This window comes from Thermobia domestica, chromosome 5 (assembly GCF_964235325.1).
Source record: "Thermobia domestica chromosome 5, izTheDome1.hap1.1, whole genome shotgun sequence".
Taxonomy (NCBI): Eukaryota; Metazoa; Arthropoda; class Insecta; order Zygentoma; family Lepismatidae; genus Thermobia; species Thermobia domestica.
Genome location: NC_137458.1, coordinates 201,974,536 through 201,995,322, shown reverse-complemented (window position 1 = coordinate 201,995,322; position 20,787 = coordinate 201,974,536). Strand labels below are relative to the sequence as shown.

Genomic DNA, 20,787 nt, shown 5'->3' with positions numbered 1-20,787 from the left:
TGTGATGATGAGTAATGAATGAAATGGTGGAATGAAGATAGTGGGAGGAAACGGGAGAACCCCGAGAAAACCCACACACACGGTTTGTCCACCACGAAGTTCACTTGGCGGGGGCTGGGATCGAACCCGGGACCCCAAGCACTAGAGGTGAACGCTCTACCACTGAGCCACCGCGGCCCCTATTTTAAACTATTTCCTGACTTACGAAAATTATCATATCTTGTTTCACTTGCGATTTTAAATATTCACTAATAAAAATAACACAATTTGTTACCGAGTCAATTACATATTACATTTACACGTTAAAATACCAGAATACAGCAATCTTATGAATCACAGAATTACTTTACCTCAAAAGAGATGTCATAAGCATTGCCAGTGTCTTCGACGCTTGAGGCATTAGAAATATTCTTTCTAATTCAAACTGGGGTACCTCGCTGATGTTCAGCACTTTTAATGTCAAACAAACAAAATGGCCGATTTGTGGAAGCTGTAATACAAAAGTGAACAATTAATTTTAAAATTCGTAACATCAAAAGACAATATGGAAGTATTGGAATACTATACAGGTCTTAGTTCAAGATTATTATACTTACAATGATGCAATCGGCTATTCTAGATGAAAGATCACTACACTATAATACGGGAAGCTATCTTATTTGTTTGCTTCTCTTGAAGGAAACTTCGAGTAAACATTTAAGTAAATTAAATGTACACCTAAACAGGGGCGGACTGGCAACCATAGGGCCCACCCTGCTAAACTGAAATGAGGGCCCACTGTATAAAAATCTAAAAATGTACTTGGCATTCCACTTACTTCAGTCGGGAGTCTGCTCGCGAATGTGGCGCAATCTCTCTATGTACCTGTCTTTTTGGCGAGAAGAAAATGTTGTAACCCACATACACAAACTCGTCTAAATATTGCTGTATAATCTCGAGGAAGTACGCCCCGCTCTTAGCAGACAACTCCTCCCCCCCCCCCCAAGCGTGTCAGGTGAGACAACAGACATGGCGTCAGTGTTGGAAACTTGAACAAGCTGTAACTTTGTGGCCTCAATGCAACACAAAGAATGCGATTGGAGGTACATTTGCGACAGATTTCGAAACGCAAGATTTTCCTTGACATAAGTACGTCATAATATCATATCTTCATGTCGCAGAAAGATTAGATATCATCTATCGTCTAGTGTAGTCCGCCCATTCCTCGGCTGGCAGCAACTTCTCTTTTCATATGAATACCTACTTTGCACATCACAAATATTTTTTACATTTTACTACACTTTTATTTTAAATTAACTTTAAATAACTAAAGGGAAGTTAACATTTACACGATATACACACTGATTTGATTGAGAGCATAAGTGTTCAGCACTTGTAGAAGTTACACCATCGCTTACTGAGCCCAGTGCCGGCAGCTAGTGCTCTCAAACGGGTCAGGTCAGGCTTCATCGGGTCAGGGCTCGAGTTGAACCTCCTTGGGTCACAGATCGGGTCAGGACTGTTCTAGCCATGGGTCGGCTCGGGTCAACTTTCTTATGCGTCGTTTCGGCTAAAACCTATTTGGGTCATGAGTCGGGTCGGGTCGACGTTCAACTCGACCCGACCCTCTCGACCCGAGAAGGATTTAGCCGAAAAGGCGCATAAGAAAGTTGACCCGAGCCGACCCGTGGCTAGAGCAGCCCTGACCCTAGCTTAGGTGACCTGACCCGACCCGTGTCTCAAGCAGGCTTGACTCGACCCTGACCCATGAAAGCCTGATCTGACCCGTTTGAAAGCACTACGCGGCAGCAAACAGTTCAGTTAATTTCGTGTTCGCCTGTTAAAGTTGTGTAATTTCAAGTAAAAATAGCCATAAAAGATAAGCTACAATTGACTGAAATCATCCAAAGACGTGGTCTACACATTATAATTTATAAACACCTTAGACAAAAAAAAAAAAAAAAAAAAAAAAAAAAAAAAACTGGCAACTGTCCTGCAGTACTCGAATGAGTCACATCACGCTCATTTGTTTCTTGGGGCTTCACAGATTCAAATAGCCTACGTTGTTTTGGGTCAGATGCAGCTTTTCGTAAATCACATTTTCGTTTCTGTTCTCGCTTTTTAGCACCACTTTTATATTTTTTCCTTACAGTAATCTTACAATCACTCCTACCATCCATACTGACACAACCACATCTGTCTTCCACGACAAACGACACGTAACTGGTGTTCCAATAATTGAATTGCTGCTATCGGATTTGCTCTTCGATGTAATATACAAATAAAACACGAGCCGAGGGCAGCAACTTCATAGTAATTGTTTGAGGTTTGTATAAAACTATCGTTGATAGTGGCGACTAATTTCTTTTCGCTTTACCGCACTGAAAAAAAAAAAAACGAAGCCTGAAATCGGATCTGGCTTCGTTTTTTTCTTCAAAGCTTGGTCTGAGGACAATGCAGTTCAAAAGCGTTCCGGCTCCACCTCCACTTTCCACAATAACAATATCTACGAAACTATTGTTTCTTAAAAACATCGCCACTCGCCGGCTTGTAAAAGGACCGGAGTAGGCAATGGTATCCAAATCCAATAAGAGCCTGAAATCTACTGTGTTTCTTATATTTAAAAAAGTAGTAGTTAACGTGCTCGTTTTTAACAGCTGCTATATCACAAACCCCGCAATGTTTTAGGGCCTGATTGTCTCATAGACGGAACCTTTTCAAGTCGATAAACGTGAAGAAGAATAAGGTCTGTTCATGAAAGTTTAACTTGACGTCTTTTTTATCCAAAACACAAGTTTACCGGAGTTACCCTGCCATATTTTTGATGCTGGTAGGTTTAATTGAGCACATCTTTTTAAAATTGGTGGAGGGGCCCACCTGTTTGGGGGGCCCACCCTGCATTTGCAGGGTAGCAGGGTGGGCCAGTCCGCCCCTGCACCTAAATGACTATGAGGACACATTTACTGCATTACAGCTCACTGGGAAGTTAGTGATGAAAGATTTTGCCTTTAGTAAGGAAAACCAGAGATCGATTCCAAGTGGAAGCATTATTGTTCTGATAACACGCTTACATCTATCTATATTTCCTATAGCCTCAATATTTAAAGTAGAGATGAAATGAACAATGAATTCTACGTTCAATTAAACACCAGTTTCTTCGTTCAAATTTTCTTCATAAATTGAACATACATAATAATGAGGGATAAATTATTAAAGTCTTGTGCTAATAAATATATTTCAACTCTTCAGAGAAACCTTGGCAACGTAGAAATTCCGAATTTCGATAATGTACATTAACACAATTTAGAACAAATTACTAAAATATCATATTTCTCGATCGTCTGCAACTACATACATATATATTGTATTAGATTTTGCGGTGTATGATCAAGTGTTTCATAATACACTAAATATTACACATACTTAGCATCAAAAACATATATTGGAAAGCATTTGAATTGCTTCCCAAAAAATGATGCTAAACTATCTAACTACAGGACAATAAATGACAGTTTTAAACTATAACAAAACGAAATATTAAAACCAGTAAGTCCCTACAATGTATTAACGTTCTCCACAGCATAAAGTAAAATAGATTAGATTTATTGATCATTCTTTGTACCATATTACATGTACATTTGTACAAAATGGTATGAACTTGTCGGTATATAAAATAGGTACAATATTTGGAACAACTACAATGCTGCCCGTTAACAACTTATGAAAATATAAAAATATTGAGTACACGAATTCCACAATCTATATAACAATATTTTATATATATATATATATATATATATATATATATATATAATGTTTTCTAACATAGAAAACACACTTATCAAATTAATGATATTGAAATTAATGATTTTACGTATTGCATAAATTTACTAAACAGGCAACTTTCGTCATTAGAATACCATTACTGACTGTGTAACTCGAGGGATGTTCAATAAAAATCTCCCTACCAAAGACACATATTTACACATGTTCACTAAGATATTAATCATTCTCTACGTAGCAGTCAACCAGAGCAACAAACAAACAAACAAACAAACAAACACACACACAAACAAACAAACAAACAAACACAAACAAACAAACAAACAAACAAACAAACAAACAAACACACACACACACTCACTCACTCACTCACTCACTCACTCACTCACTCACTCACTCAAACACTCACTCAAACACTCACTCACTCAAACACTCACTCACTCACTCACTCACTCAAACACTCACTCACTCACTCACTCACTCACTCACTCACTCACTCACTCAAACACTCACTCACTCACTCACTCAAACACTCACTCACTCACTCACTCACTCACTCACTCACTCACTCAAACACTCACTCACTCACTCAAACACTCACTCACTCACTCAAACACTCACTCACTCACTCACTCAAACACTCACTCACTCACTCACTCACTCACTCACTCACTCAAACACTCACTCAAACACTCACCAAAGTGGACTCAAATAATTCGATTCTTTATACACTTTTCTTACTGATATGCACATTAAGTAGTTGTATTTGTTTAACTTGGACTAATAAAAGTTGTTGTGAACTAACTTGGACTAAATTAGTTCTTCTATACTCTGCAGTAAGTATTTTGAAATTGTCCATATGTAATTCTGTATAATGATTTTACTTCTGCAACTGTTTATCTTTTTGTCCTTCTAAAATGACTCTTGACAATTATATTAACAAAAATGTAAAGATCATTACAACATATTTTTATCAGGAGTCCTTCATGAGCGAGTCGGCAGACGTATGGTATTTGTGACCAATTAGTCCCGGATTCGAGTTCAAATGGAGGACAATTTCTCTCGGATGTAAGCCAAGAAGCGATTTAGATTTCTCTTCAAGCTTATGTGATTCCTTCCAGCATAACCTGGTTGTTGTATAACACCAAGGCGAAACAAACTTCTTTTTGTCCATATGTGATATAAATACATAGAGCAAATTATTTAAACCAAAAAAAACCTGGTTTAAACCAAAAACCCGTTTTTTTTTTTTTCAATAAAAACAATGGTTTTTGCCAACCCTGGTTCTAACATTAATACAGTCTTACGATTAAAGAAAACGTTATGCCATACCTGCTCACAAAGGAACAGAAAAAAAAAATCTGCCAAGAAATCTCACACACCAGAAAATCAGACATATGGGATGGGAAGTACTCCCTCAATCCACTTAAGTCCAGATCTGGCTCCGTCTAATTTCTTCTTTTTGGTTTAAGTCCAACTTCATGATAGGGAGTTTGCTAGTGACCAAGATCTCATTACATATGTGAAACAATCGTGTAGCAGGGAGGAGCAACAGCTTACCACAAGATACCATACTTGAGGATGTTTTTCTGATTTCTTTTGATTTGATACTTTACCTTTCCCTGTCAGCCAGTTCCCTTACATCCTTTCTAAGTTTAATTTTCACAGTAGGCGCTCAATCTCATACCTGAGATTTATATTTAAATCCTAGTGTATGGAAATGCTTGTTTACATCCTCAGATTCCACTCCTCTCATTTACAATTCTAATAACGACAAGTTGAAGAAGTGACTATGTAGCACACAAATTTATTTATTTAGTCTTATTTTACACGGCGAAGTTAAGGCTAATCATGCCTTGCCTCCCACTTGACCATACAAACATTAGAATTAGTACGTTAATAACAAGTATTTATAGAATAACAATTGAAAAATCACACACTGAAATGGCAAAGATTACACTCCAATCATACGCACACACACACACATATTGCACATTTTATAATATACATATATATACTATGTGATCAAAAGTATCCGGACACCTGGCTGAAAATGACTTACAAGTTCGTGGCGCGCTCCATCGGTACTGCTGGAATTCAATATGGTGTGAGCACACCCTTAGCCTTGATGACAGCTTCCACTCTCGCAGGTATACTTTCAATCAGATTCTGGAAAGTTTCTTGGGGAATGGCACCCCATTCTTCACGGAGTGCTGAACTGAGAAGAGGTATCGATGTAGGTCGGTGAGACCTCGCACGAAGTCGGCGTTCCAAAACATCCCAAAGGTGTTTTATAGGATTCAAGTCAGGACTCTGTGCAGGCCAGTCCATTACAGGGATGTTATGGTCGTGTAACCACTCCGCCACAGGCCGTGCAGTATGAACAGGTGCTCGATCGTGTTGAAAATTGCAGTCGCCATCCCCGAATTGCTCTTTAACAGTGCGAAGCAAGAAGGTGCTTAAAACATCAATGTAGGTCTGCGCTCTGAGAGTGCCACGCAAAACAACAAGGGGTGCAAGCCTCCTCCAAGAAAAACACGACCACACCGTAACACCACCACCTCCGAATTTTACTGTTGGAACTACACACGTTGACAGATGACGTTCACCGGGCATTCGCCATACCCACACCCTGCCATCGGATCGCCACATTGTGTAAAGTAATTAATCACTCCATACAACGTTTCTCCACTGTTCAATCATCCAATGTTTACGTTCCTTATACCAAGCGAGGCGTCGTTTCACATTTACCTGCGTGATGCGTGGCTTATGAGCAGCCGCTCGACCATGAAATCCAAGTTTTCTCACCTCACGCCTAACTGTCATAGTACTTGGAGTGGATCCTGATGCAGTTTGGAATTCCTGTGTGATGGTCTGGATAGATGTCTGCCTATTACACTTTACGACCCCCTTCAACTGTCGGCGGTCTCTGTCAGTCAACAGACGAAGTCGGTCTGTACACTTTTATGCTGTACGTGTCCCTTCACGTTTCCACTTCACTATCACATCAGACACAGTGGACCTAGGGATGTTTAGGAGTTTGGAAATCTCGCGTACAGACTTCTGACACAAGTGACACCCAATCACCTGACCACGTTCCAAGTCCGTGAGTCATGAGCTGCGCCCCATTCTGCTTTCTCACGATGTCTAATGACTACTGAGGTCGCTGATAATGAGCACCTGGCAGTAGGTGGCAGCACAATGCACCTAATAAGAAAAACGTATGTTTTGGGGGGTATCCGGATACTTTTGATCACATAGTGTATATATATTACTAGTAAACCCAAAATATATTCAGATACATTTAGTGGAATATGAGAAACAAATAAAAAGTAAGAAGAATAAAAACAAGCATTTTTGTCCGATATCAGTAAGTCTCGAGAGATTTATGGATGGTCTGCTCGATCGACTTCTTAAATAGATTGAGATTGAGATTGTCGTGTGTTGGGTGGAAGATCATTTCATGCACGAATAGTGGATGCCAAGAGCGATTTCGAGTAACATTTCGGCGAGTGTAGGCGGTAGAGAAAGGAGTTTATTTACCTCTGATCATATATCGTGATCGTGATGAGCATTTAAAGGATGCAATCGTTGAAATAAGTAGGAGGGTTGTTGAAACCGCAAAGTCTTAAAGAGAAGTGTGAGTCGATGCAAATGACGTCTATCGACAAGTTTTAGTAGGACCAGATTTCTGCAGTATGGAGTTAAATGATTTGATCGTTTTAGATTATAAGGAAACCGTATACAGGCATTTTGGATGCGTTGTAACAGGTACACTAATTTTTCATTTAAGTCTGACAGGGCTACATCACAATATTCGAGGTGAGGAAATATTAGAGATTTTACAAGGAGTAATTTTGTGTCAATGGGTAGAATTTTCTTTAGTCTAGTGAGTGAATGCAAAGACCAGAACGCTTTCTTACATACAACATTGATGTGAGGTGTCCACTCAAGAAAATGATCTTTTATTATCCCGAGATTTGTAATGGTTTCAGAAAATGGAATACTTGTTCCATTCATCTGTACTGCTGGTATATTCAAACGGTGTATTTGTATAAGTCGTTTACAGGAGATACAAATGCATTTAGATTTAAGTGGATTAATGGTTAACCCATTTTCGTTTGATCACTAGTAAATGCGGTGCAAATCCTCGTTCATTTGCTGCATTGAATCGTTCAAGTTTTCGGAGTGACCTGAGATACAGATTTGAAAATCATCTGCGTATAGGTGATACTTACAATATCGTAATACAGGAGAAAGGAAGGTCATTAACGTATAGACAGAACAGGAGAGGGCCAAGCACGCTTCCTTGAGGTACACCGTGAGTGAGATTCCGCAGTGAGGAGGAAGTATTAGAACTGTTACAAATTCTGCCGTCCCTGTAGATAAATTTTGAACTCATTTCACAGCACCGTCAGAGAAGTTTCGTCGCGAATTTATGGAACAGGATCTTATGTACAATTGGTTGAAAAGCTTTAGAGAAAACTAATAGAACAAGAACCTGCTTTCTATCCATTGCTAGTCTAATGTCCCCAGTAACATACGTAAGAGCTGTAGCAGTACTGTGATAATTTCTGAAGTCTGATTGAAACGAATCGAAAAATTTGTATTTCAGTAGATGGGTTCGAATTTGATTAACAATATATTCTAATTCCTTTGAAATGAAATGAAATTTTTGAGTTTTACGTTCCACGGTTATGCCGGCTAGGCTAAAGGAGACAGTAATGAGGAATGAATGAAATGGTGGAATGAAGTGGGAGGAAACGGGAGAACCCCGAGGAAATCCACGCACACGGTGTTTGTCCACCATAAAGTTTACTTGGCGGGAGCAGGGTTTGAACCCCGGACCCCATGCACCAGAGTAAAACGCTCTACCATTGAGCCACCGCGGCTCCCCTCTAATTCCTTTGAAAGAGCAGGTAAAATACTAATTGGCCGGAAATCATTAATACTTGTGATATTACTTGTTTTGGGAACACTAAGACTTCAGCTGTTTTCCAAGCAGATGGAAAAGTGCTGCTCATAAGAGAACAGTTGATACTGCATTTTAGAGTGTCGATACAAACAGAAACAATTTAATTAAAGACAGAGTTATTAACAAACAATAGCATTAAATATTTTATTATTTTAGTAGAAAAGTTGGTTACATATAATTTTACAGTTTAATTATTCAAGCAATTCACGATCCTCCAACACTAACAAAAACTGAATAAAGGTAAACAAATAACGGTAGGATAGAAATAACAAGACTTCAACATCAAGACTACTGAAGAAATAAGATATTCATTTACTCAGCTAAGAATGTTTTCATTTCATGTACTTCTACCTTCTGTAACATCTCAAGTGCCCTACTCTGTCTAAGGTGCTCTGGTGACTATGAGAGGAGTAAATATGTCTTCAAAATTACTAGCAGCAAAAGTACTAAAATGGAAAATAAGTAACGTGAGTCCGTAATGTCACTCGAATTGTTACTCGGCAATCTTGCCAACTTTTTTAAACATCCCGTTGGGTTACTTACTGTGATCGATCAGAAGTAAAACTTCAGCTTATGTTTAAATTACCACCAGTAATAGTACTTTATGACACCATAAAATAGGATGTCGGTCCCATACAATGTAGCATGATAACCTCTCTGAATTCTACTGGCTTTAACCGTAGTATACCTTCATATCTGTACAACACACAGTTAAGTCAAGGATAAAACTTGCACTGTCACAGGTAAGCATGCCTTTATTAACTTGCAATTTGATCTTCCTGTACCTACTGAAAGTAAGCCACGAAAAATTACTCATTGTCTCACATAACATTTGGGTGTGTCAACATTTCTACTTACACATACATTTAGAATATTTCTATCTTACCTCCCACATTGCTTTCATTTGTTTCTTTCTATCTCCGTGTAACAGGTTGTCCTCCCATTCTATCACCTCTCTTTGCTTCTCTTGTTTTTCTGCCTTCCTTTCTTCTTGTTGCTTCCTTCTATTTTCACGTTCCCTCTTTGAACGCTCATCTTTTACTCGATTCAATAACTGTGATGAAAAGGAATTATCTGAAAAAAGATTTTTTTTTTTTAAAATAACTTGATAGAAGTTTGCTCTTTTTGCACATCAAAGCAATAAACTTAAGAATTCACGCCTCAAATTTCTTCATTAATGTATAGGGCTACTATATTTCCAGTCTAAAAGCCAGGAGATCCTATAGAAATTCATAAAAATGCACTTCATTCTTGCTTGAATACGAGTACTTTTTCAAATAATAGGTCAAAAGTAACAGAGAATTGATTATACCTATCAATTGCGCATCATATCTAATAGAAGCAATATTTCTTAAACATTGCACAAATGATATTTACTTATATTTTCGAGGGCAATCAGGAAATCTGGAGTCTCGAACAATTCCTAGGGAGGTGGAGGGACAGATGATGCAAATCCGTAAGTGTTCCTGCTAAACCGAGATGTCTGGAAGCCATGTTAATGAATAGACTTAAAAGTAGATAACTGTATGCGGAATCAGGCTTCGATTTTGCCACTTTTTCTGAAAGTCATAGGAAAACAATTAGTATAGCACGTGAAGACTATGTACAAAGCATATACAATGCTACAATATCAATCTAAATACTTGTTCTATCTTTCAAATAAATACTGAAAATAGAACATGGAAGAAAATATGCGACTGAAGTAAGAACCGAACATAACACATGCCAGTCCGTTAGCTGCAGAACACTATTCCAACAAAAGAAAATGTGTAGTTGGTCTAGAAAAGGAACGAAGAGTGTAGTAGTTAACACCCTGGCACGGCTCACTATCAAATTTTCTCTCTTTCAAATCGAAAGCAACATTACCTATAGTAAAAATTAAATGTTGGAGAAAAAATCGGCTGTTGCCTTCATTTCACAAAAACGGAGGTTTATATGGATCTGACGGAATATATTTTCTCAAATCAGAAAGGAAGTGTGAGAAGAGGAACAGTCAAAAAAGTCTGATTAATTGCTTAAAAAGCTTAATATCAGCACTGACTTGATCCGATGCAATGAAGAAAACTAAAAGGAATGTTCCCTAGAAAACTTATTAAAGTTAGACCAAAACACAGTAATTTTGTAACAAAGGAACAAACAAATACATATACCAATCATCTTTTCTCGAAGCAAGACATAACTAGTACTGTGTTAGTATCAACCTTTACCGGACTCCTACATCAATGCGGCTAATGGCTCAAAGTTTATATATGATGTTGCTATATCTTCAAAGTTTGGTTTGTCCTAGTGCTTGAAGGAGGTCCGGAAAGTATACGAACTACATACATTTTCGTTTTATTTTGACCTGTAAAATAATTTTGTGGTCCGTGATTGTCAGTTTTTGAACACCCGACATACATATTACATAAAAATGAAACTGATATTGTTTGTCATCGAATGACGGAAACGGCTGAACCGATTGAAATGACTTTCGGGATATAGTTATCACCTATCTCAAACTGGGCTCTATGATACGTTACTTTGACTAAAATACATATCCTGTAGGCAGAATTCACTAGTAATCGGAATAGCCTGAAGAACGAGAAGACCGTTCCCGGAGCTGATATTTTCTCTGATCATAACCATGTGCTGGCCGAAGTAGATATTCAGCTGAAAAATGTAAGCAGAAAAAGAGTAGGCAACATACTGTTGAATATTGAAAAAGTGAAAAACGAGAAACACAGGAATCTTTTCGTTGAGAAATTCAAAGAAAAATTCTCAAATGAAGAAAGGGTAGGTGCAGGTACTAACAGACAATGGGTGCATGTTAAACTTTGCATACAGCAGGCTTCAGAAGAAATAGTAGGTTACCGCAAACATAAAACGACTAAGAAACCATAGGTTACAGAACAGATATTGCAAAAAATTAGGGAAAGGGGGCGTGGAAACAGTTTGATACGGAAGAGGGCAGAAAGATGTACAGGAAGTTAAACAACGAGTTGTGAAGGGAAACAAACAGAGTAATGGAAGAGTTTTACAAAAGAAAATGCGAGGACACAGAAGAGTTGGAAAATATGTACAAGGAGGTGAAATCTATGAAACTGCGTAGGAAGCGGGAGTATTACAATGGCAGTAGAAAATAAGAATGGGAAGGTAGTCAGCGAGAGAAGTGAAGTCTTAGGAAGATGGATAGAATATGTTGAGGACTTACATGAGAGCAGGAATAAACCGTGTGGCCTAGATGTTGAAGTAAAAAATGAAGTAGGCGAGGATAATAAAAGGGTTAGTGTTCTTCGGGATGAGTTTGAAAAAGCTATATCCGAGATTAGGAATGGAAAGCAAACGGGATAAATAACATACCAATTGAATTCACTAAGAATATGGGAGACAAGGGCAAGAAAGAATTGTTCCGACTCTGCAATGAAATATATGAAACAGGAAAGTGGCCAAAAATTTTCCTGAAGACGATCATAATATCGATGGCTAAGAAATCGATTTCAAAGAAATGTGAGGATTATGGAACCATTAGTCTCATATCTCATGCAGCAAAAATTTCGCTTCGAATTCTGAACAGAAGGTTATATAAAAAAACAGATGAAAAAGTTAAGGAGAAACAATTTGGGTTTAGGAGAGGTAAGGGCACAAGAGAGTGTACAATTGGATTATTAAGAATGATCGGTGAAAGGTTTATAGAAAATGGAAAAGAGGTGTATGTGGGACTTCTTGATCTAGAAAAGGCTTTTGACAGCGTGAACTGGAAATTCTTGGAAGTTTTAAAGAAAGTTGGGTTGGAATGAAAAGGTCGAAGATTCATAAGAAACTTATATATAAACCAACAACTACGTGTTAGAATAGGGAAGAAATAACAGAAGAGTGCAATTGGAAGGAAAGTTCGACAGGGATGCTGTCTCTCGACTACATTATTTAATACTTCGACAGGGATGCTGTCTCTCGACTACATTATTTAATACCTATCAAGAGGAGATAGTGAAAAAAGAGCCTACAAAATGAAGACGGTATTTCAATAGGAGGCATACAAAAGTGATTTGATTAGTGATTTGTGTACATGACTTGCAGATGATATGGCGCTTGTTGCAGAATCTGAAGAGAAATCACTAAGATGTTAGAAAACTTGAGGAAGGGCTGTGAGGAATATGGGATGAAAATGAATGTTAGAGAGATAAAAGCCAGGGTGACTGGAACGAAGGGGTCGGTGTCAAATATAGGAGTAGGAGGGAGAAAATAGAACAGGTGACTAGTTCTCGTACGAAATGGGAACGTGAAATAAAAGTAAGGATAGGAATGGCGAAAGAAGCCTTCAGGAGGAAGAAAATATTATTTTGTGGGACCTTGAATAGAGAGTTTAGAAAAAGACTCATAAAATGCTTCGTATGGAGTATTGTACTTATATTGCTCAGCAACATGGACACTACGCAAAAATGATTAGAAACGAAAGGAAGAATTTGAAATGTGGGTGTGGAGAAGAATGTAACGAATTAGCTGGGAAAAGCGGAAAACGAAAGAGAGGCTGTTAGAAACGATAGAGAGAAAATAACAACTTTAGATATTATTAAAAGAGGAAGAGAAACTGGTTGGGACATTGGATAAGAAGGAACTGTATCATGAGAGACGTGCTACAGGTATGGTGGCAGGAAAGAGAGGAGGGGGCGAAGGAGACTATACTTACTGGACGTTATAAAAAAAAAAAAAAAAAAACGCACGTGAAGCCGACGAGGTTAGCAGAAGATCGTGGAGAATGGAAGCTTCAGTTGCAGCAAGTAACCTGCCAATAAAGGCAGAATACCTATGATGATGATGATGAAGAGGAGAGCGGGGAGGTCATACTTGATGTGAAAAACTGAGAATCTCACGAACCTCTAAGCTAAGAACATGAGTCTCAGTTTATAAACTCAAGTGGGCACGTATCCCATGGTTTTTGAAAATTTTCGTTTTAAGGGAGGAAAGCATTTTATACCTACATTATACATAAATGTATATTAGTTATATTCTCCCACAACTCTAGAACGTAAAATATAAGGGATCGACTTCAAACAGCGGCTACAATTGTAAACACACGTACGAGGACTGGAACTCGTGGTTCGAATCCCACGTTAAACTGTAGGTTCACGTCCTAAATCGTCTTGCTGCTGAAATGGATGTTACAAGTTTCAGCGATCTATGGCATTTGGGAGTGCCACAGCATGCGAAACAAACTTTTATCCTTGAGTTTTGCATCCATTATATTTCATGAGTTCAGTCTTTCTTCTCTCTCTCTCTCTCTCTCTCTCGCTCTGGACATAGCCTTGGGAAATTCACCAATAGCGGTTAGTGGATGAGCTGTATCCAAATAATGGCGATAATTACGGAAACTGTTTAATGGATGAAAAAATCGAGTTTTGCTGCATGACAAATTCTTCGTATGCATCAGGTTCAATTTCGAGGTACCTTTATAGTAGTTTCTCGTTTTCCTTTGTTTGTTACTATATCACCTCTTACTATATCCAATACCTACTTACTGAATATGAATAATGCGTTATTAATTGCGTGTACTACATCAGGATATTTCCTACGAAATTCGTATGCAACACATGCATAAGAATATCCACTGGCAACATAATGTTTTAAAATGAAAACTCTTTGCTCTTGGAAAAACATGTTCACCATGGAATATACGAAGCATTAATGTAAGTGTCGTGTGCTCAATACATATCTCAAAGACATCTAGGTGGTTGTTGCTAATACCCATAGTACCATCTTGAGATAGCCGATGGAATTTTTCAACTGTAACACAATTTATAGACAACTGAATTTGGATGTGTGCGATTTTTGGATCGTATGGAATCATTTCTATTCCTTTGATTCTTTCTATGTTTTTCCTTTTTCTTTTACCTGCATACTTGGATTATCTTCTTAGCGCTCTATATTTCCTTTACAGTTCTTTGTATAGTTCTCCTCTAAAGTTTATTTTGTTTGGCCACGTTCTTTTTTATTTTATGCTCTTGTATTCTTCGTCAACTATTTGTACTATCGTCCTTTTGTTCTAGTTCTATAATATTTGCTGCTTCTTTAGTAGTTTTCTATTTGACTGCTTTCTTCATGCAATGTGTGTTCCCAATAACTTGGTCTGTTGTGTCTCTATATTCCATTTACACATTAAATCTAGTGTTATGATTCTATCATGTTATCTTCTGTCATATATTTGCTCTAGCATATCAGAGAATTTTCTTTATCTTTCTCCTCTGTGGGAGCAGGATTTTTGAACATTTTATTTAATCTTTAGGGCGCATGCACATTCACTTACCAACCTAACTTTTAGTGTACATTTTGTCATTCCCTTCTGTACTTTGAAGCCCTGTTCTTCTATTATTTTCGGATTGCCACCGTAGAAGAGTGTTATTTCTTTTTGTCTATTCTTTCATACTGTTTCCTGCATTTCAGTAATGTCTATACGGGAATCGACAAATGTGAACAACCGAAAACGAATGAAAAGCACACTTAGTAGGGGGTAGAACTACTTCTGTTCATGTCTGATGGAGTTATCTTTCGTCCACTTATATTTAACAGATGTGGTTTTCCCACTTAACTATGTATGCTCGCATGGCAGTGGAGACAGTAGCTCTTAATACAGGTCTGCCATTTGCACACGCCACTGTCACATCATAATACTTACTGGCGAACTGAATACAGATAACAAGTCAGCAATGTCCACACCATACACGGACAACAAACTACGATTGTCAACCGCAACATGAGTTGTAAAATCAAGCTCGAAACATACTGTGATTTTCGATTACTATTCACATAATTTTTTTTCAAACACCTTTGCCCTGCTACATATTTTGCTACTTCTTCCATTTCTTCATGTATTAACACAGTATTTACATTGTATGCTGTATTAGGTCCGTTTTCATCCACCTGAAGGCTCTTTTTATCCACTCTATCGCAGGGAATAGTTTCAGTTCTCAATCTCCAACCTGGAAGACAAGGAGTCCCCTTTCCTAAGCCTGTGCAAGTTCCCCAACTAACTACTAGGTAGCAGTGATGATATAGTCTATTCCAGATTTCTTTCTGCTATGGGCAACAGGTGTTGCCCTATCTGCCACCTGGAGAATGTTTGGTTGGGGTTCCATTTTCTTCCTACACAAAATACTAATACGTTTACCATGTTTCAAACTTTTCTCTATGGTGAAAAAAAAAAAAAAAAAAACTGATATCCAATATTAAGTTAAAATTCCAATATATATTTTTTTTTTTTTTTTTTAATATACACATACGAACTATATAAGCCAGTGCTGATGACAATGCTAGTGTATTTAAAGTCACAAAAAGCAGCTAATCTGTGTTATTTACACTGATTATCTTCACATATAGTTTCCGTATCTATAGAAGAAAAAAGGTGAGGAAATCTGCAGAAAATTTTTGTTTCTTTGCCAAGGGAAAATAAAAAAAGTTCAACCACCGAGCTGTTTAGGTTAATAGTTTAATTATTTATGGTATTTCAAATTCAATGATATCAACATCTGTTATATCTCATTTTAATACTGTACGGTAAAACACACACACACACATATATATAATAATATAATATGTAATAATAAATAATAATATAGTAATTTATAATAATGTTTAAATATATAAAAATACATAAACTCATTTTTCGTATCTGGAACAAGGAGGAATATTGTCACAAGAGTGGAAAGAATCATAGTTTCGATCCGCAAAAAAGACGATAAAACTGATTATAATAATCATCGACGTATCTCTCTTCTCTGAAGATCATATAAAATTCTTTCGAACACTATTAGCAAGATTGACCACATACGCAGATGAAATTATTGGAGATTATAAAAGCGAATTTAGGCGAAATCGATCAAATATTTACAATTCGACAAATACCCGAAATGAAGTGGAAACAATATCCTGGTACATCAATTATTTATTGATTTTGGAAAGGCGTACGACACGGTTAGGAGAAAAACAGTGTACGGCATTCTTACAGAATTTTGAATACCAAAAAAGGCAGTTAAACGAAGTAAGAAGTGTTTAAATGAATCCCAATGTCAGAATAGGAAAATTCTTGTCCATGAGGTTTCACATCTAAAGTGGCCTGAAACAAGCAGATGCGCTGTCGGCATTATTATTTAACTTTGTTCTCTAGTACGTTATAAGGAAAATCAAAGATAGCAACCAGGACGTTAGGCTGATGGTCTTCACCAGGTTATGGCATATGCTAATGATGTAAATATAATGGAAAACGATAGAACAATAGAAAGAAACGCAGAGGTTTTATTAAATGCTTGCAGGGACATGGGTTCAGAAGTAAATGCAGAGAAAACTAAGTACATGGGAGTACGCCGGCATCGTAATACTGGAAATTATTGACGAATAATACTTTCTACAAAGTGAATATTTTCAAATATCTAGGATCAGTATTAGCAGACCAAAATCTTATCCATGACGAAATTAAATGTCGACTAAAAGTAGAGAATTCGTGTTGTTATTCAGTTCAAAACCTTTTGTCGTCGCGAATTCTGTCGAGGAATTTGAAGTTTAAAATATATACAACTATAATCATGCCTGTTTTGCTGTATGGTTGTGAAACATGGTCACCTACTCTGAGGAAAGAACGTAGACTAAAAGTATTTCAGAACAAATCCTAAAGATCCTAAGACGAATATTCGGATCCAAGAGGAACGGGAATGGAGAATAGCGGAAACTTCATAACGAGGAACTTTTATACGACTTACCAAACATTGTTAGGGTTATCAATGCTAGGAGGCTCAGGTGAGCAGGTCATGTAGCCAGAATGGAAGAAAGTGGGAACACTTTCAAAGTTTTAACTGGAAATCCAATCGGGAAACGACCATTAGGAAGATCTAGGAGTAGATGGGAGGACAATATTAAGGTGGATCTCGCAGAAATGGGAATACAAAATAGAAACTCGATTCAGTTGGCTAAGCACAGAAGTCAATGTAAAGCTTTCGTGAACGCGAATTAAACCTTTGGGTTCCATTGGCCATAGAGTTTGTTCGTTAGTTAATATATACCCGAACCCGTTAATATATACCCGTTAGTCAATATATATAAAGAGTGGGACCGAAATTTTTTTCTTCGTTTGAAACACTATACTGCGGAAAATTAAAATTTGCCTCTATAGTAGACACATGAAATGCAAAAGAAATATTAGTTTGTTTACATCTAATGGTAGCGCAACGACCCTAAACTTTGAGAAAACACACAATTATCATAACTTTTCCAATACATTGAGAAAATTCAAATAACTTCTATAACAAGTAGCTATAGGCATATTTCAATAGAGAAAATTACAGGGAAATAAATGGAAAAAGAATACATTTTACAATTTATTAGTAGCGTTTTACACTTATAAAAACACTATTTTTTTTTCAAAAAATTGACATATGGAAATATATGACTGTGTCTGTACTGTCTCACGCACACCGCAATAGACTGCCAACCTACAATGAATTGCGCGTGCGCGCGCTTGTTCCACTCTTCGTGAGCTCCGTGCATAACAAGTGTTTCTGTCGGTAACGAGACTGACGGTGTGTTGCTCATGTGAGTTTCTGTGGTGTTTGTTTAAAACTGTTTAGTGATTTGATTATATTAACACTGTGTCATGGCTGTTTCCAAGAAAATTACTCGCAGCCAGTTTAACTCCCCGTTATTTGGCAACCCAAAAGAGTTATCAATGAATAAACTTCCAACTTATGAAGACGTTCTTCAGTGTTTTTTCCACGAACATTACAACTTAGCAGTAAAAACAAACAACAGGCCAATTAGTTTTTCTTGAGTTTCGAATATTGTGGCACAACAAGTTAAATCTGTGTTTGATAACGCTTCAATACTAACAGTACTACCTTATAGAATTTTTCAGTTAATAAATGCATACCATGTCAGTTATCGTAATCTTATGAAGTCTTTTAAGTGGGATAAATAAAAGTTTAAAAAGAGAGTTGAAGATTTCAAAAAAAAAATTTTTTGTTAGATGTTTGATGCCTTTGCATGCATAGGTGGCGCCACAGTGGGTGCAGTAGGTGCAGCTGCATCCACATTAACTTCAATTTTCAGATTTCCTACAGCGATCCTTTCTGTCTTGTATATTTATTGTTTCCTATGTTTGGATATATGGGAGTGACTTGTTAAGTCTTTCATAAGTTACCGTTTTTTATCATACAGTATTTTTCTAGTTTTTAAAAGTAAAAGTTAGGGATAATTTTTGAGATCTTAAGGCTCAATAATGCAAAGCATTCTCGCAACAATGTTAGGATGTGTTGTTTCTTCCCAGCCTGCACCCACATTACCAAAATCCTGGCGCCGCCTATGTTTGCATGTAAGTGCAAACTAACATTAGACTGCAATTGCCAAAAGGTCACTGACAGTGAGGTCTGTGAGTGTCATGTCTCTATTATCTGTAGCTGCGAAAAATCAAAAAAAGATACCCATCATTGAACTAAAATTCATGTACTCCCAAAGAAAGTTTGGCATAGGTAAAATTGGAACTGTGGACGTAAAAGAACAAAAAAGATTACCCAAAGACATGAAAGCAAGTTGGTTGAACATAAAAGAACTCAGTTCAATGTTACTTTATTATCACAGCCACCTTGTTCAAAATATACAGATACAGAAAGTCTCCTGTCAAAAGAGGTAGGCAGTGATTCGTGTGAAGAAATAGAAGATAGCAACGATGGAGATTTCGAATAATTTAAGCCTGAGAGTAAGTAACCATGGCAGATGCGCATTACATTGAAAAATACTGCTGTGACTAGTGATCGTTTTGGAGTATCAGATAAGAGCAACGGCAGCTATCACTTCAAGTGTGTTACAAGATTTTGGTGTCGTAACTGATGATTACCACATCCATGTTATTGACAAAAATAAACTTATAAGAGAAAAAGTGTTAACCGCTCAGAACTCCAAATGCAGAATAAGGACAAGCATAACCTACTTCAAGGTCTATATTTTGATGGAAGGAAGGATGACACCCTCGTGATTGAGAAAGTAAACTCAAAGCAGTTTCGAAGAACTATAAAAGAGGAACATTACTGAGTTTTACAAGAACCTAATTCTGTGTTCGTTGGTCATATTTCACCCTCTTCTGAAACTGCTCAAAACATTGCCAATAGCATTCTTTCTTACTTGATCGAAACTGGACTTTCATTTCATGAACTCGACGTAATTAGATGTGATGGCACAGTTGTCAACACAGGATGGAAAAAGAGTATTATTTGCCAAACTGAAAAACAAATTAAAAGTCCACTACAGTGGGGTGTGTGCCTCTTACACTTTAATGAATTGCCATTCCGGCATTTGTTTTTACATTTAGATGGTGAAACAACTGGAGCAAAATCATTTACTGTTACTATTGGCACACAGCTCAGTAAATGTAAGAAACTACCAGTGGTAAATGTTGACAGTGTTGAGTGTGAGATTCCAGAAATTGACCGAAACATTTTAAGCAAAAATCAACAGTACCTGCTGGACATAAGCTTCGCTATAAAATCAGGCAGCTGTCCTAAAGATTTAGCTGTTCGTGAACCTGGCCCACTTTCCCATTCAAGATGGTTAACAACAGCGAACAGAGTTCTCCGATTGTATTTAAGTATGTAAAACCAACAGATGAACACAAGAACTTAGTTTATTTTATTCTAAAGCCTTATATGCCTGTATGTTTTCATATAAAAAAGTAAGAACTTCACAGATAGACCAAAACATGTATTTGAAGTTATAGAATCGTCAAGATTCCTGCCAGAAAGCTTGCTAAAAGTCATTGACCCAGTAATTGAGAGAAATGCATTTTGTGCCCATCCGGAAAACTTGTTTTGAAGTATGATAGTAGATACAAGCGATCAGAAGAATTATAAAGGCTAGAAACTTAACTTCTAAGAGGAAATTTATAAGAAGTTTCCGTACACTTTCATCACCGCCTTTGCTGCGGAGATTTATCGATCAAGAGATTTGGTCTAAGGTCCAATCAGGTGAAACAGCGGCTGAGTGGAACTTTGGCAAATTCCCATGTCACACCCAAGCATTGGAACGATGCGTGAAGCTGG

At 37.3% G+C, this 20,787-nt stretch overlaps 1 protein-coding gene across 4 annotated transcripts in view; it reads right to left on the bottom strand.

Annotated features, from left to right (window-relative positions):
• Nucleotides 1-20,787, bottom strand: part of LOC145686345 (uncharacterized) — a 244,867-nt gene that overhangs the window by 89,466 nt on the left and 134,614 nt on the right. For all 4 annotated transcript variants that reach the window (XM_081759588.1, XM_081759589.1, XM_081759586.1 and 1 more), the window contains exons 6-7: nt 9,624-9,811; nt 351-490 (exon numbers count right to left, since the gene is read on the bottom strand). In XM_081759588.1, coding sequence (XP_081615714.1) covers nt 351-490; nt 9,624-9,811 — 328 coding nt within the window. The remainder of the gene's footprint in view (nt 1-350; nt 491-9,623; nt 9,812-20,787) is intronic.